This window comes from Notolepis coatsorum (assembly GCF_963971535.1).
Source record: "Notolepis coatsorum genome assembly, chromosome: 3".
Taxonomy (NCBI): domain Eukaryota; kingdom Metazoa; phylum Chordata; class Actinopteri; order Aulopiformes; family Paralepididae; genus Notolepis; species Notolepis coatsorum.
Window position 1 is genome coordinate 132,387,279 of NC_140167.1, and position 14,582 is coordinate 132,401,860.

The 14,582-nt window shown below is 49.4% G+C and overlaps 1 protein-coding gene across 6 annotated transcripts in view; it reads left to right on the forward strand.

The window, feature by feature from the left end:
* pcbp3 (poly(rC) binding protein 3) overlaps nucleotides 1–14,582 on the forward strand; it is a 124,532-nt gene that overhangs the window by 95,038 nt on the left and 14,912 nt on the right. For all 6 annotated transcript variants that reach the window (XM_084309716.1, XM_084309717.1, XM_084309718.1 and 3 more), the window contains one exon: nucleotides 1,560–1,729. In XM_084309716.1, coding sequence (XP_084165842.1) covers nucleotides 1,560–1,729 — 170 coding nt within the window. The remainder of the gene's footprint in view (nucleotides 1–1,559; nucleotides 1,730–14,582) is intronic.

Genomic DNA, 14,582 nt, shown 5'->3' on the forward strand with positions numbered 1-14,582 from the left:
GAATCAGATTATTCCAAGAGCAGATACAGTAAAGCTTATAAACATTGATAAGGGATTTCCTCTTTCCTCTTAAAATTGTAAGTGTAATAGGGCGATGGCGATGACAACGTTGGCGCTTTACTGTTTATTTAAATAAACTGTCAATAAATGAAGTATTTCCAATTTAGGAATAGCAGATGTGGCTAATGGTAGGATGTATTGAGATAGATTGATGTCATCTGGACAAACTGAAAGACAAGATCTTTCAGAATTGAAGGCAATTATTATTCTTATTGCCTGAATATGAATTACCCGCTATGTTGTTATTAAAGGGTTTTGGACCCCTGGCCCTATTTCCTACTTACACATGATGTGAGTCCTTTCTCAGCACAATCCATGTTGTTCTTCATACTGGAAACCTGCAGCTCCAGCTGGTTACCATCAAAAACAATGCAAAGTCAATGGGGAATTTGAACCCTCCAATTTTCTGAAGTGTCTTGCTCAAGGACACTTTGACACACTGCTGGGAGGAGCTGGAATCAAACCAGGAACCTTCTGATCCACTACCTTCTGAGCCACTGCATGAGTTGGGTGGTTCAGTTGATATCCCTTTGCCTCATAGCAAGAAGGTCCTGGGTTCAAACCCCAGCAGGGGCCTTTCTGTGTGGAGTTTGTATGTTTTACCCATATTTTGCGTGGGTTTCCTCCGGGTACTCCAAGACATGCTTACCCTTGACCAAGGTACTGGCATTACAACTATAGTTGGTCCCCGGACCCCTTACTGTGTGGCTGCCCACTGCTCCGAAATGGTTAGGATGGATCAAATGCAGAGGATGAATTTCCCCAAGGGGATTAATAAAGGTACAACTTAACTTAACTTATATTTTATCCAGTTCCAATACAGTTTTAAACCAACCGACATAACACAGTACTTTGCTTTTAAGAAGTGTGGCAACCCCAAGCCACCACTGGGCTTGGTGATTGAAGGGCGCTATGTGACGGCACAATGGCTAAGCTCTGCCCATATTTGGGCTTCCGCTTCCAGGCGCACCTGCAGCTAGTGGGCCATCAAGACCAGCTAGGCAATTACAACGGGATGTGCATGTTGAGGAAAGTGAGGAAATAGGGGCCAAGGGCACACGCACATTCTCTCACATCAGGGGTGAGGAGACATACCGGTAAGCGGAGAAGCCGCCCGGCAGACAGTCTAAGTCTGAGTAGAAATTAAGTCAGTTAGAGGAATGAGAACAGTAGATTGTTTTTGTTTGATTTTAAAATAAAGAAAAATATTATTTTGGGAACCACAACTCGACTGTGTGCTGTTTTATTCTGCAACCTTTACACCTGGGATTGCCACAGAAGATACAATTGTGCCCCCTGGGCTAAGCTGTCAAGTTAGGAATGACAGCTTGTTGAAAGCTTGGTAGGCTACTAGTTGCATTGCAACTAGGCATCTCGCAAGTCGTGGCCCTCAATTAAATGCTGGGTCTCTAAATTGGCCCTCCATCATCAAAACGTTGAGAACCTCTGCTTTAGAGATTCCTTTTCCTGTTTTAACCATCTCTGTTGTTTCTTTCCAGCTAATAGGCTGTATAATTGGCCGCCAGGGAACAAAGATCAATGAGATTCGACAGATGTCTGGGGCACAGATCAAAATTGCGAATGCCATGGAGGGCTCGTCGGAACGCCAGATCACTATCACAGGGACCCCTGCCAACATCAGCCTGGCTCAGTACCTGATCAATGCCAGGTAACCTTGCCAGCTGGGCCCTGACACAAACCATGCCCAAAGAAACAGTGGGCGATGGCCAGTGTTGAGGAAAGCTAACAATTACTTTAACTAAAGCTACTTAGAAAAAGTAGCTCAACTACTTAAAGAAATATCATAATCACATATGGTATGCAAAGCAATACAAACCTATTACAAAATATAATACAAAAGGAAGTCACAGACTGCATAATATACCACTCAATTGAGTTTATTGCAAAAGTTACAGTGCACACATTTTAATAGCTGCCTGCCAGTCGGACAGACATGAACCAACACTAATATCTAATCTGGTTTCTTTACAGAAAAAATAACAAGGAGCATTACTTTTTGTTGTATGTGACTTGCATAATCTTCCCAGTTAAAAAACATTTAACAAATATTTTATATGGATTTGTTTATCTTGAACGTTCACTTTTTTATTAAATTATTTGTACCATTTAACAGCATGCTAGTCTGACAAAAGAATAGGCGTGTCAGCTTCATTGTAGAAGCAGAGTCTCTTATTTATACGTCACATAAAGTTCTTGTTCCTTTATTTGATGGACAAAGAAGTGGTTTGTAATTAAGTAATTAACAACTACAATAACTTCACAAATCTGAAATTAGTTGAACTACCAGCAAGCCACTGCAAAATGTAGTTAACTGTTACGACGGAGACAGGTAGGTTCCAGTAGTGGAGTAATAAGTAGAGGCAGAGAAGGTTGTTTACTCGTTAACGGTGGTTCTGTATCGTATAGCTCTCGCTCGGCGTCACTCTCTGCACTGTCCTTGCACACGTGCACATGCACTGAATAAAGACCACAATGTACCTTTAATCCCAATATTTGTCTGACCACACCCCTATCAGCTTACCCATATAAGCAGGGGTGGGGCCACCCACTCGCCTCCTTCTCGCTTTCACCACAAGGAAGTGCCTCGGTAGATCCCCACACTTGAAGTGATGTGATGGTAGGAGAAGAGTTGGAAAGCAAGGATACGTTGACATCATATCTTTATTTTCTCTCTCACTATTTTCGAGAAAATACAGCGATATTGTCTTCGTACTGGAGTGTCTGGAAGATGATGATCATTCTAAAAATCCTCCACCGGTTTTCGTATTGGGAGTTCGCGCCGCTACATACTTTTCCAACTGCAGTCCTTGCTGTGTGCTGGTTGCGGTAAAGACACAGCCGGGCTGTAGGACGCGCCGCTGTTGTGAGAAGCGGTGGGTTCCAGGTTTGGTGAGTTATGTTTTGCTGGCAGGCTCCACTTGTCTGTTAGTGCTATGGGGGCTAATTGACAATGTTTATGAAAACCGGCCCCAGGCTAGGGTCCTTTGTTCAGCCTCTTAGGCGACAGAAGACCTTGGTCTGAAGCCCATTATAGTTTAACTAGTGGGCCACGACCATTAACACTGGTGATCCCTGTGTTTCCTGGACGAGTGGATATCTCTCTGTCACTGTGTTAAGGCCCCATCTTTCATATCCAAATGAGAGTATTCCCTCACGAGGAGATATGGGCATAGATGTTCGATAGCGGAAGATCTGTGTTCAAGTCAGCTACACAGGCCAGTTGGGTATTGTGCTGGCTCCGTCGGGTGTTGGTAAAATCACCGTTGTAAAACTGTGTTAACATCTTGTTTCTCTTTTCTCTTAAAAAGTGAGGAGGGTTTCAGAACGGCGGCCTGTCTGGGTGAGTGTTATATCATTGTGTACAAGTTCAGGTGATAGCTGTTTAGCTTGCGGTTAGCCAGTCAGCTGTTAGCTGCGGCGTTAGCCTGCTGTGATCACTGCGTGGCCTACATAGGTTGGGCCTACTGTTAGCCAGTCAGCTGTTAGCTGCGGCGCAAGCCTGCTGTGATCACTAGGAAACGTTAGCTTGCTGCTATCGGCCAAGGCCCAGCGCGGGGTAGCTCCGGCTCCTCGCGCGCCGCCGCAAGCTCCCCTCTGGTCGCGTGCGCCGTTCGCTCGGCGTCTCGCGGGCAGGGGCAGTAGCGACCGACGGTTGGAGCGGCCGTTAGCTTAATGCTACTCTGTTGAACGTGCTTTGATTATAACATGTTTTAAACACTCTTGACTACGAAGTCATCTTTGACAGAGGATGTTCGTCGAACCTGCCCTGGGCCAGGACGGCAAAGCCTGCGTCAACAAAGGGGACCGTAGCGACGGGTTGGAGCGGCGACGCTGCCCAGATCGAACAACACAGGACGGCTGTGTTTTCTACGGTGTCTTGAGACTGCACTTCGTTGATCTACGCTCCGGGTAGGCCAGGTCTGACCAGACCTTGTACACTTCTTCTGGCTTTCTCTTCTAAATGTTTTGTAAATAACGATGTTTTCCAAAACGAGTGTTACTGCACTACATTTAGGATACGACGCGAGTTGTGTGTGAATTGTCTTGTCACTAGGTATTTAGCTTCTCCGTGCAAATCGGGTTGTTGTTTCAGATGTGAAAATGATCTGGTTTGTTGTGTTGAGAAACATCATGTGTGTTTATATGTACCGTGTACTCACAACTAAGGGGGTTAACTAACCTATAAAGCTATGCTTAGTGACAAATGAGTAAAGAATATTCTTTTCTCAGCCTGTAATGACAATGAACAGTGTGTTCACATATTAACAGGTTTTCCTGTTTTAACTGGCCGTATTAAGGGTAAAGTAGGAGGATTGTGTTTCCCCCCGGTTCCCTGGGGACTTCTTCATCCTCCTATCAGACATGTTGTTGCACTACATTGTGTCTTTGTGTGGTAGGGATGCGATGTAACCCTTAGCTTGATTGCTGAGGTTGTGCTAAGACTGCTGGAGAAACTTTATTTTCCTAAAAGAAAAGATTGTTTGGTCGCTTTCGTGTGTGCTTAGCAAGGCCTGTGGCCGATACTAATCGAGAATTATGTATTCTCTCATTATGAAAAACGGCGTTCCTCTGTAGAGTGTTTTTGCCATTTTTTGTAGGTGATGATGGGTTGTGTGTGTCATGTGACCTACAACTGGGTTGGACTGGCCACAGAAGCACATGTGTAAGTTTGGACCGGGGCTCTTAGAGAGCCCTCTCTATTCTGTGTTTTTTCCTTCAAATCAGATAGCAGGTTAGCTCATGCACTGTGTGAAGCTGTCAGACGCTTCATAGAGATGACTATGACTGTGTCATACTCTCTTTTTGTCATTACATCGTATCATGGGTGTGGGGTCGTAAAGGGGTGAACTGGTAACCTTTCCTCTCCCCCTTTTTTCTGTTGGTCAGGGGTACATTCCCCCGCCATAGAGTACGTCACTGTGCACGTCTCTGTTGGTAGGACTTCCGTGTGCTGTTCAGGTCCATGTGATGGATCTGTTTCGGGGGGTGGTCAGGGCTCCTCCTCACCAAGCTCCTATTCGGGCCTTCTGTGAGTCGGGACTCCTCCTTCCATGTGAGGGAGCCTCCTTCAGAGTACAGAGCCTCCTCCTCAGATTGTCAAGGTGAGTGGACCCTCTAGAAGGAGTCCTACTCTATTGTGTATGTATTCGATTCAATTCGATTATTGAGTGTGTATGGGTTCAATGCCTCCTCCCCGGAGAGCCATAAATCCAATTTTTTACATGGCTCAAGGTGCAATATATTCTTTTCAATCTGTACAGCTCGCGTGGGAAGTCTCTCTGGGGATTCCCGTCTCCTTCCTATGGGAGGGTGGTGGGATGTAAAAATGTGAAACATTTTTACCCCCGGCTGTGTAGACTGGGATACATACTGTTGGTGCTTCCTTCTTTTCTACTAAAAAGAGTTGGAGTTAGGAAGTGTCACACCCCTCTTGTCGTTCCCCATGGCGCCTTGGGGATTCAATGACAGGTCTAAATAGCCTGTTCATTGATGTGGGTGTGTCCCGACGCACGTATAGTGCTAGCTCGGGGTGTTCTGTAAACAGGCGACTGACTGGCACGCCTTTTTTGTCATCGACGGATTCTCGTTCATGTCTGGGGGATGATGACGGAATGGATCTGAACATATGTAGAGGGGTCTCACGCCCTGGGGGTGGGCCACCGGGCGCGGTTCGCCCGAACGTCTGGGTGGCGCCTTCTTTTCATGTTTAAGATCAACACGCATATCTGCCCCTTCTCCTGGAGTAGGCATGTCGGCGTGGTTAGGGCACGGGACTGGTTCTGGTCACGCTGGTCCGGATCAGTTGAACCCGTTGTCCGCCGGGGATGCAGATCTGCTGTTCTGGTACCCTGAGGGACTTGGGCTTTTTTCAGGGGGAAAAATGCCAGGTTGGGCCTGGTGTCAGAGGGTTAAGCACTATGGAGACCCTGTTTGGGTACGTTTTTTACTCAGCACTGTCGTAATGGCTTACGGCCATGCCAACCTGTACACGCTCGATCTCGTCAGATCTCGGCCGCTACACAGGTTGGTCCTGGTTAGTACTTGGTTGGGAGACCGCCTGGGAATACCAAGTACGGTGTGCTTAGGGGCTGGTTCTCCATTCTTTTTCGCTCCTATCTCACGCATGGCGAAGAGGGGCCTGTTGGGGTGGTCTTTGACCTCCTCTGGTGACCCTGTGCTTCCCGTATCGCCGGGCCCGGTCCGAAGTAATGTTTCGTCAACCCATAGGCCTGGGTTAACCCTTTTTTGAAAAACTGAAACACTTGTACTGCGGTATAGCCGTGTATACCCGCAGGTGTGTTTTGGAGTTTTTTCTTGAGGGGTTATAGGAACAACCACCGCATTGGGTAACACCAAGGTGGTTGATTCCCTGGTGTGTTGGAGCAGTGTCAACTCCCGGGTTCACCGTTTGAGGGTGCCCCTGCATGTTCATGACGTCTGCCAATCGTGTCAGCCTTCTCTGCCTCAACCCCTCTGGGTGGGTTTTTTTTAAATGGAGGCTTGGTCATGCAACACCGCCAGCTTACGCTCCTTCCGCCGGGTGGCTGTGTTCAGCTGTCCCCTCTGGCGCCTGTCTCGTCCGCAGTCTCCAGGCTAGGGTTAATAGCCTGTTGCCTGGTTTTTTCCCCGGTGCGCTGCCTGCTTCCGTTGGTTAACCTTTTTTGTGTGCTTACGGCCATGCTTACTGCCTGTTCTGCAGGGTCAGTGTGCCAGGCGGTGTACTATTGGGGGGACAGGGCCCGCTCGACTGAGGGGCCTTTGTCCGAATACGCTGGCGATGTGGGGGGCGGGGTCACTAAGTGCCCACCTGGTGGGGTCTTGATGCTGGCATCATGGACTTCTCCGGGCCCCCGTTCCAGGGGGTCCAGTCCCTTTGGTGGGTCTGGGTCTTCCTTCACGCTCCGCTGCTATGGCCTTGCCACGGGGTTGGGTTTGCCCTTGACCCCGTGATTCTGGGGGCAGTAACGAGGTTGTTTCCTCCGTTCGTTCCCGGGTGGCATGCGGGTTGTGCGTGTGTGTAGTCGTGGGGTCAAGCCACGGCTGCTCACCCTGTGCGTTGAGTTGCTTGAGTGCCTCTTCGCACGGTCGGGTCCGTCGCCCTCCCGTGAAGCCCCCAATAGGGGGGGTGCCCTCCATTAGGGTGGGTCGGGGGGTCTTGGCCCTCCCTGTTCTGATGGTTGTGGGGGGCTTTCAGCGGGGTGTATTTGTCGGCCGATGGCTCTCGCTCGGCCTCCCTTGTGCAGAGAGTGACGCCGAGCGAGAGCTATACGATACAGAACGTTAGGTTATGACTATAACCAAGTTCTGTTAGTATAGCGACGCTCGGCGTCCGACGCCGCTGCAGCCCTTGATCTCGCCTTGTGGTGAAAGCTTGGGAAGGAGGCGAGTGGGTGGCCCCACCCCTGCTTATATGGGTAAGCTGATAGGGGTGTGGTCAGACAAATATTGGGATTAAAGGTACATTGTGGTCTTTATTCAGTGCGTGTGCACGTGTGCGAGGACAGTGCAGAGAGTGACGCCGAGCGTCGCTATACTAACAGAACTTGGTTATAATCATAACCTAACGTTCTCTTTATTGTAGAACGGTACATCTAGAGTAATAGCAACAGATAGTACACTGACGCAGGGCGTCTAGGAGAGAAGATAATAATGATAACAATAATGACAGCAACGTCCAGTGTCTGCAGTACCGCCGAGTACTCTGCAGGAGAAAGTGAAGATCCGACAACTGGAAGACAACTGGAAGTCAGGAGACCCAAACAATAAGTGACAAGTGACAAGGAGATAAGTGACAGAGAAGCCCAGTGACCGGTGTCAGAATGATGGGTGGTTCTCAGGCGTGCCAGAGAACCTAAGCGTTACAGTACCCTCCCCCGACGAACGGCACCTGACGTTTACCTAGGGGCCTCGGGATGCAGCCGTCGGAAATCATCGATCAGGCTGGGATCTAGGATATCCCTTTGAGGCACCCAAGAACGCTCTTCTACCTCGTACCCCTCCCAATCCACCAAGAACTGAAACCCCCTACCCCTCCGTCTACAACCCAGGATCCTCTGCACCGTGTAGACCGGTCCACCACCGATCAACTGAGGCGGAGGAGGCGCGGGCAGAGGCAGGGACAAGGGCGATGAGAGGAATGGCTTCAACAGAGACACATGAAACGTCGGATGAATCCTCATCGAACTCGGAAGCCGCAACTTGTAAGCCACAGGGTTCACCCGAGGAATCACTCTAAAGGGTCCTATGAAGCGAGGAGCCAGCTTCCTGGACTCCACCCGGAGAGGGAGATCACGGGTGGAAAGCCAAACCCGCTGCCCCGGACGGAAAACCGGAGCTGGACGGCGCTTGAGGTTAGCCTGATGCTGGGCTTTAACCGAAGCCTTCTGCAGCGCCGTTCGAACCCGATTCCATGTCCGGCGACAGCGAGCCACATGTGCCTGGACCAAAGGTACCTCCGCCTCCTGCTCGGGAAACAGAGGAGGTTGAAAACCATATTGACACTGAAATGGAGACATACCGGTAGAGGAGGAGAGGAGGGTATTATGCGCGTACTAAGCCCAGGCCAACCTCCTACTCCACGTTGTTGGGCACCCGGCAACGTAACACCTTAAGACCCCCTCCAGATCCTGGTTGACACGCTTCGTCTGCCCGTTCGACTGCGGGTGAAACCCAGACGAGAGGCTGATGGAGGCGCCGAGGCTGGCGGAAAACGCCTTCCAGAACCTGGAGGCGAACTGAGGACCCCGGTCTGACACGATATCCACTGGGAGCCCGTGGACCCGAAAGACGTGCTGTACCACCAGATCAGCCGTCTCTCGGGCCGAGGGAAGCTTGGGAAGGGGAATAAAGTGAACCGCCTTGGAGAAACGGTCCACTACCACCAAAATGGTAGTGAACCCATCTGACAAGGGCAGGCCCGAAATAAAATCCAGGGATATGTGCGACCAGGGACGTTTGGGAATAGGAAGAGGCCGGAGGAGACCCGCTGGCGCACGGCCAGAGGTCTTACTGCGCGCACACACCGGGCAGGCCGCCACAAAGGAACGCGTATCCCCCTCCACTGTCGACCACCAGAACCTCCTACGGATAAACTCCAGGGCCCTCATTTATCAATTTTCCTCATAAAATGTTCTATTTCCACACGTAAGCACAGAATTTAGAATGTGTGCACGCACAAAAAAAACTGGATTTATCACACGTGCGTACACAGGTCCTACGCACACCTGTCATGATAAATATCACCTTGGTCCTACGCCGAGGCTCGTGCACACTTTCACATATTTGCATACCAAAACCGCCCTGATTAACCATATACGGTAATGGAACACCCCCATGAAATGTGGAAAAATGGACTAAACCGAGGGAAGCGTGTTATGAGACAGGCTGACAGACGTGTACACGTACGGTGATGTCGGATATGATATCTATTAACCATTGCTGCCTGGGCAGCGCAAACACTAATAAAGACCGTGCTGGAATATGACTGCCTTTTTCCGTTTTGTTTGATTAATACCCAGGGATTAAAGTTCTCCTCAATTTTATTCCAAATCGCGACGGATTTTCCGTAAATTTTCTACCTGTTGCATATGATTTCTAGAGGCATACAATCTATTTTGATGTCAGTATTGGGTAGCCTATATAAACAATAATACGAGAGCATATACAAGAACAATGAATCTCACTGCCATGTATGATGTAGCCTGCCTATGTGATCAATACAAACTGAATTCCATCATGTTTGTGTGCGGGAGCTCACAAGGCTGTTGTCACAATGGGTGGTACAGTAATAACAGTCTACACAATATCACGATGGACCATGCCATGTAGCCTATGTTCTATTATGACATGATCTGTGACGACAAATGTTCTAGAATGTTTGATTATGACAGCATGCCTATGATCAATAAAAACGCGAACTTGAATCCATCATCATATTTACATAGTCTGTCCACTATCTTTATTACTTTGTTATCCCCCCCCCCATCTATGTAAAGCGACCTTGCATGGGTCTCTTGAAAGGCGCTATGTAAAATGAAGCTATTATTATTGTTGTTGTTATTATTATTATCATGTCTGTGTGCTGAGCTCAGTGAAGTTTCAACGGAGCGAGGTAATCTATTCTAATCAACAAATTGAAGTAGAAAGCATTCCGTTGTGGCCAATCTTATTTGGAAACATGACACGTCGCTTTAGCCTATATTCTCAAATTGCATTTAATGGCTGAATGAATGAAAACTTTATTTAACAGATTGCAGAATGGGTACAATACAGTACGGCTCAATACACACAATTGTTAAGGGGATGCAGACCAGAGAAAGACTTTTGTCTTGTTTACATCAGGGTCCCCCAACTCGAGTCCTCGATATCCTCGCGGACGGACCAGTATACCTTTATATCATATTCATATCATAGTTTACTCTATCAGCCTACCAGCATGTAATACGTTCTTTGTTAGAACTCAACTTGTTATTATTTTGCGCATAGATTGCAGAAATACGGGGACGTTTTGATTTAGGCTTTGACACAGAATACAAGTCATGATATCACCCACACGATATATGCTCTGTGTCCAGAGCATGTATGCTTTTCATTCATTTAAGACACATTTATTGCAAGGGTTTTGTATACACATACACTCAACAAATAACCTCTGTCTGTTCTCGTTGCAATGCGTTTATATCGTGGGTGTTCATATGACTTGTATTCTGCTTACAGCTTCGGGGTTCCACTTATTACGTTTAACAATGGCAAAGCCTTTTAAATATAATCAAAACGTTCCCGTATTTCTGCAATATATGCGCAAAATAATAACGGGTTGAGTTACGCGGAGCGCAGTCAGTGCTTATTTCCGCGTTGTAAAAATATTCTACCACCGGGCGCCAACTACGCATGGTCCGACCTGTGCTTAAATATACGCACAAAGTCAAGCACAAGTTCAAATAGATAAATCCCACACTTTGCTTAGGAATGGTCGTACGCACGGCTTAAGCACATATCTGTGCGTAAGTCAGGTTGATACATGAGGGACCAGGGTTCTAGTGGCCCCAGGGTGGCCGGTGAGTGAAGAGGTATGTGCCCACTGCAGCAGGCGTGAGCGTGCAGTCTTGGGCACATACAGCCGTCCTGGAGGACCCCCACCAGGATCAGGCTCCCGTGCCAGAGCCGATCTTACCACTATATCTATGCCCCAAGACACGGGTGCCAAAATCAGGCCTGTGGAATAATGGGATGGGGGCTCTCCTCTCGACCCGGAGGATAAAATTGGCGCGACGACGCGTCAGGTTTAACATTTTTGGAACCGGGTCGATAGGAGATGGTAAATCGAAATCGAGTGAAGAATAACGCCCACCTGGCCTGGCGAGAGTTAAGGCGTTTAGCCCCTTGGATGTAAGCCAAGTTCTTATGATCAGTCCAAACAATGAAGGGATGTGCCGCCCCCTCCAACCAATGTCTCCACTCCTCTAGTGCCAATTTGATTTCCAATAACTCCCGATTACCCACGTCGTAGTTACGCTCGGCCGAAGACAGCCGGCGAGAAAAAAAAGCACAAGGATGCACTTTACCGTCCTTTAAACATCTCTGAGAGATCACCCCCCCCCACCGCGATGTCAGAGGCATCCATCTCCACAATAAACGGAACCTCTGCATCATGGCGGATCAGTACAGGGGCGGAGGTAAAGGCGGAGGTAAATTGACGTTTGAGGTCGCAGAAGGCCGACTCTGCCCTAGGCGACCATTCAAAGCCAGGGAGAGAGGACTTAGTGAGAGCTGTTAACGCATTGGCTAAGTCGCTAAAATTGCGAATAAAACGCCTGTAGAAATTTGCAAAGCCCAAAAAACGCTGTAACTCCTTGAGCGACGAAGGCTGTGGCCAGTCCAAGACTGCACTCACCTTGGCTGGATCCATGCGAAGATCGCCCTTCGTCAATACAAAAACCCAGGAAGGAAACGGTGTCAGTGTGAAATACACACTTCTCTGCCTTAACAAATAGTTGATGCTTGAGGAGACGGTCTAGCACCTCACGAACGTGCACTTGGTGATGCACCATATCGCGAGAAAAAATCAGGATGTCATCTAAGTAAACGAACACCGACACCCCAATTAAGTCCCGCAGCACGTCGTTGACCAGGGCTTGAAAGACTGCTGGAGCATTAGCTAAGCCAAAGGGCATGACAAAGTACTCATAATGCCCATTGGGCATGTTAAATGCAGTCGTCCACTCGTCTCCTTCTCTAATCCTGACCAGATTGTATGCATTACGTAAGTCAAGTTTAGAGAAGACCTGTGCCCCCTGTAAGCACTCAAAGGCGGTGTCCATGAGAGGCAACGGGTAACGGTTCTTGATGGATACATCATTCAACCCCCTATAATCAATGCACGGTCGCTGACCCCCATCCTTCTTAGCTACGAAAAAGAAGCCAGCGCCAGCAGGAGATGTGGAAGGACGTATATGCCCCGCGAGCAATGCCTCCTCAATGTAAGTGTTCATAGACACTGTCTCAGGGCGCGAGAGGGAGAACATACGCCCACGGGGTGGAGAGGTACCAGGTAGAAGATCAATGGGGCAGTCGTAAGATCTATGAGGCGGTAGTGCTTTAGCACGCGTTTTGCTAAAAACGTCCGCCAGGTCCCAGTAGATCTCGGGTACACCCATTAAATCGGGATTAGTAAGGCTGTCAGCTTCTGCAACACTCCCCACCATCCTGGAGAGAAAAGAGGGAGACAAAAGAGAAGGGGGGGGGGGCAAACTCTCGCCGGGCCCGACTCGATGTCGTTCCCCGTTGAGAGTTCGCCCGTGGACCAGTTAATCACAGGGTTGTGAAGAGCTAACCAGGGATGACCTAAGACCATGACGGAAATGGGAGAAACAAGCACGAAAAATTGCACCCCCTCCCACCCACCACCCTCCACCTGAATGTGCATAGGAGTTGTGCGGTGGGTGATGCTCCCACTGCCCAGCGGTCGGCCATCCAGGGCCTGGACAGAAACAGGTACCACCAGTTCCTAGAGAAGAATTCCCCATTCCTCCACCAGCCCCACATGGATAAAGTTACCCGCAGCCCCTGAGTCAATCAGAGCAACCGTGTTCTTGACGTCGTCGCTCCCCGTGTTGACAGTTACTGTAAAAAAAGTGCATGTATCAAGAAGATGTGAGGGTTTCTGCCCACCTGCCAGCGCCTCCTCAGGACCTAGCCCGCTCCTCCTTTTCCCGAGAAGCCCCGACAGCTCCCGAAACGATGACCGGTGCGGACGCACCGGAAGCAGCGTCCTTCTGCGACGAAGCGCCGTCGCTCCTCGTCCGTGAGCGACAGCGCCCCAAGCTGCATGGGTTCATCACCCAGTGGCTCACTCGTGTAGTGCAGAGAGCTGGCGACACCGGGAGAAGAAGGGACACGTAATGTACCTGAGCTTTTGTTCCTCGCTCACGTTCCCTCTCCCGATGTTGATTGTCCAAGCGGATGGCCATGGTGATGATCTCATCCAAGTGCTCCGGCAACTCACATACGGAGAGCTCGTCCTTCATCCGTACGGAGAGCCCCTGAACAAACAAGACACAACAGGGAATCTCTGGCCAAGCTGCTTCCCGAGCCACGATCCTGAATTCAATGGTGTAATCTGTAACATTGCGGAGGCCCTGCCGGCAGGCGACTAGCCGCCCACCGGCCTCATAAAATACTCGGGAAGTATCGAAGACTCTTCTAAACTCCCCGGTAAATGCGTCCACATTGCTACAGATTACTGACCCATTCTCCCATTCGGCTGTAGCCCAGGAAAGTGCTCGGCCAGAGAGGAGGGTGATGATGTATGCAACCTGGGAAATAGCAGAGGGGAATGAGCGTGGCTGCAATTGGAACATGAGTGAACACTGGGTGATGAATTCTCTGCATCCCTCCGGTGCTCTCTTCCTGGATCCCGTGAGCCGCACAATCTCTCCTGCCGCCGACTGCCGCTTCCTCCGGTGCCGCCGTCCTCGCCTCAGCCACCTCGGTACTGGCTCTCTGGGCCGCGGCCAACGCCGAACTCGCCGTCTCCTGGGAGGAAATGGCGAGTCCTCCCAGTCGAACCAGCTCGGCGCTGACCTGTTGTTGTTGCTCGGATACTTGCCCCAGCGCGGTCTCCAGTTTCCGGTGCATCTCTGCGTATGACTCCATGGAACCTTTGATGGTCGGATCTTCTGTTACGATGGAGACAGGTAGGTTCCAGTAGTGGAGTAATAAGTAGAGGCAGCGAACGTTGTTTACTCGTTAACGGTGGTTCTCTTTATTGTAGAACGGTACACCTAGAGTAATAGCAACAGATAGTACACTGACGCAGGGTGTCTAGGAGAGAAGATAATAATGATAACAATAATGACAGCAACGTCCAGTGTCTGCAGTAACGCAGAGTACTCTGCAGGAGAAAGTGAAGATCCGACAACTGGAAGTAGAGAGACAGGGGTTTAAGTACGACCACATTCCTGACATACCATGCGTTCCAACGTGACAACCAATCAGGAGAC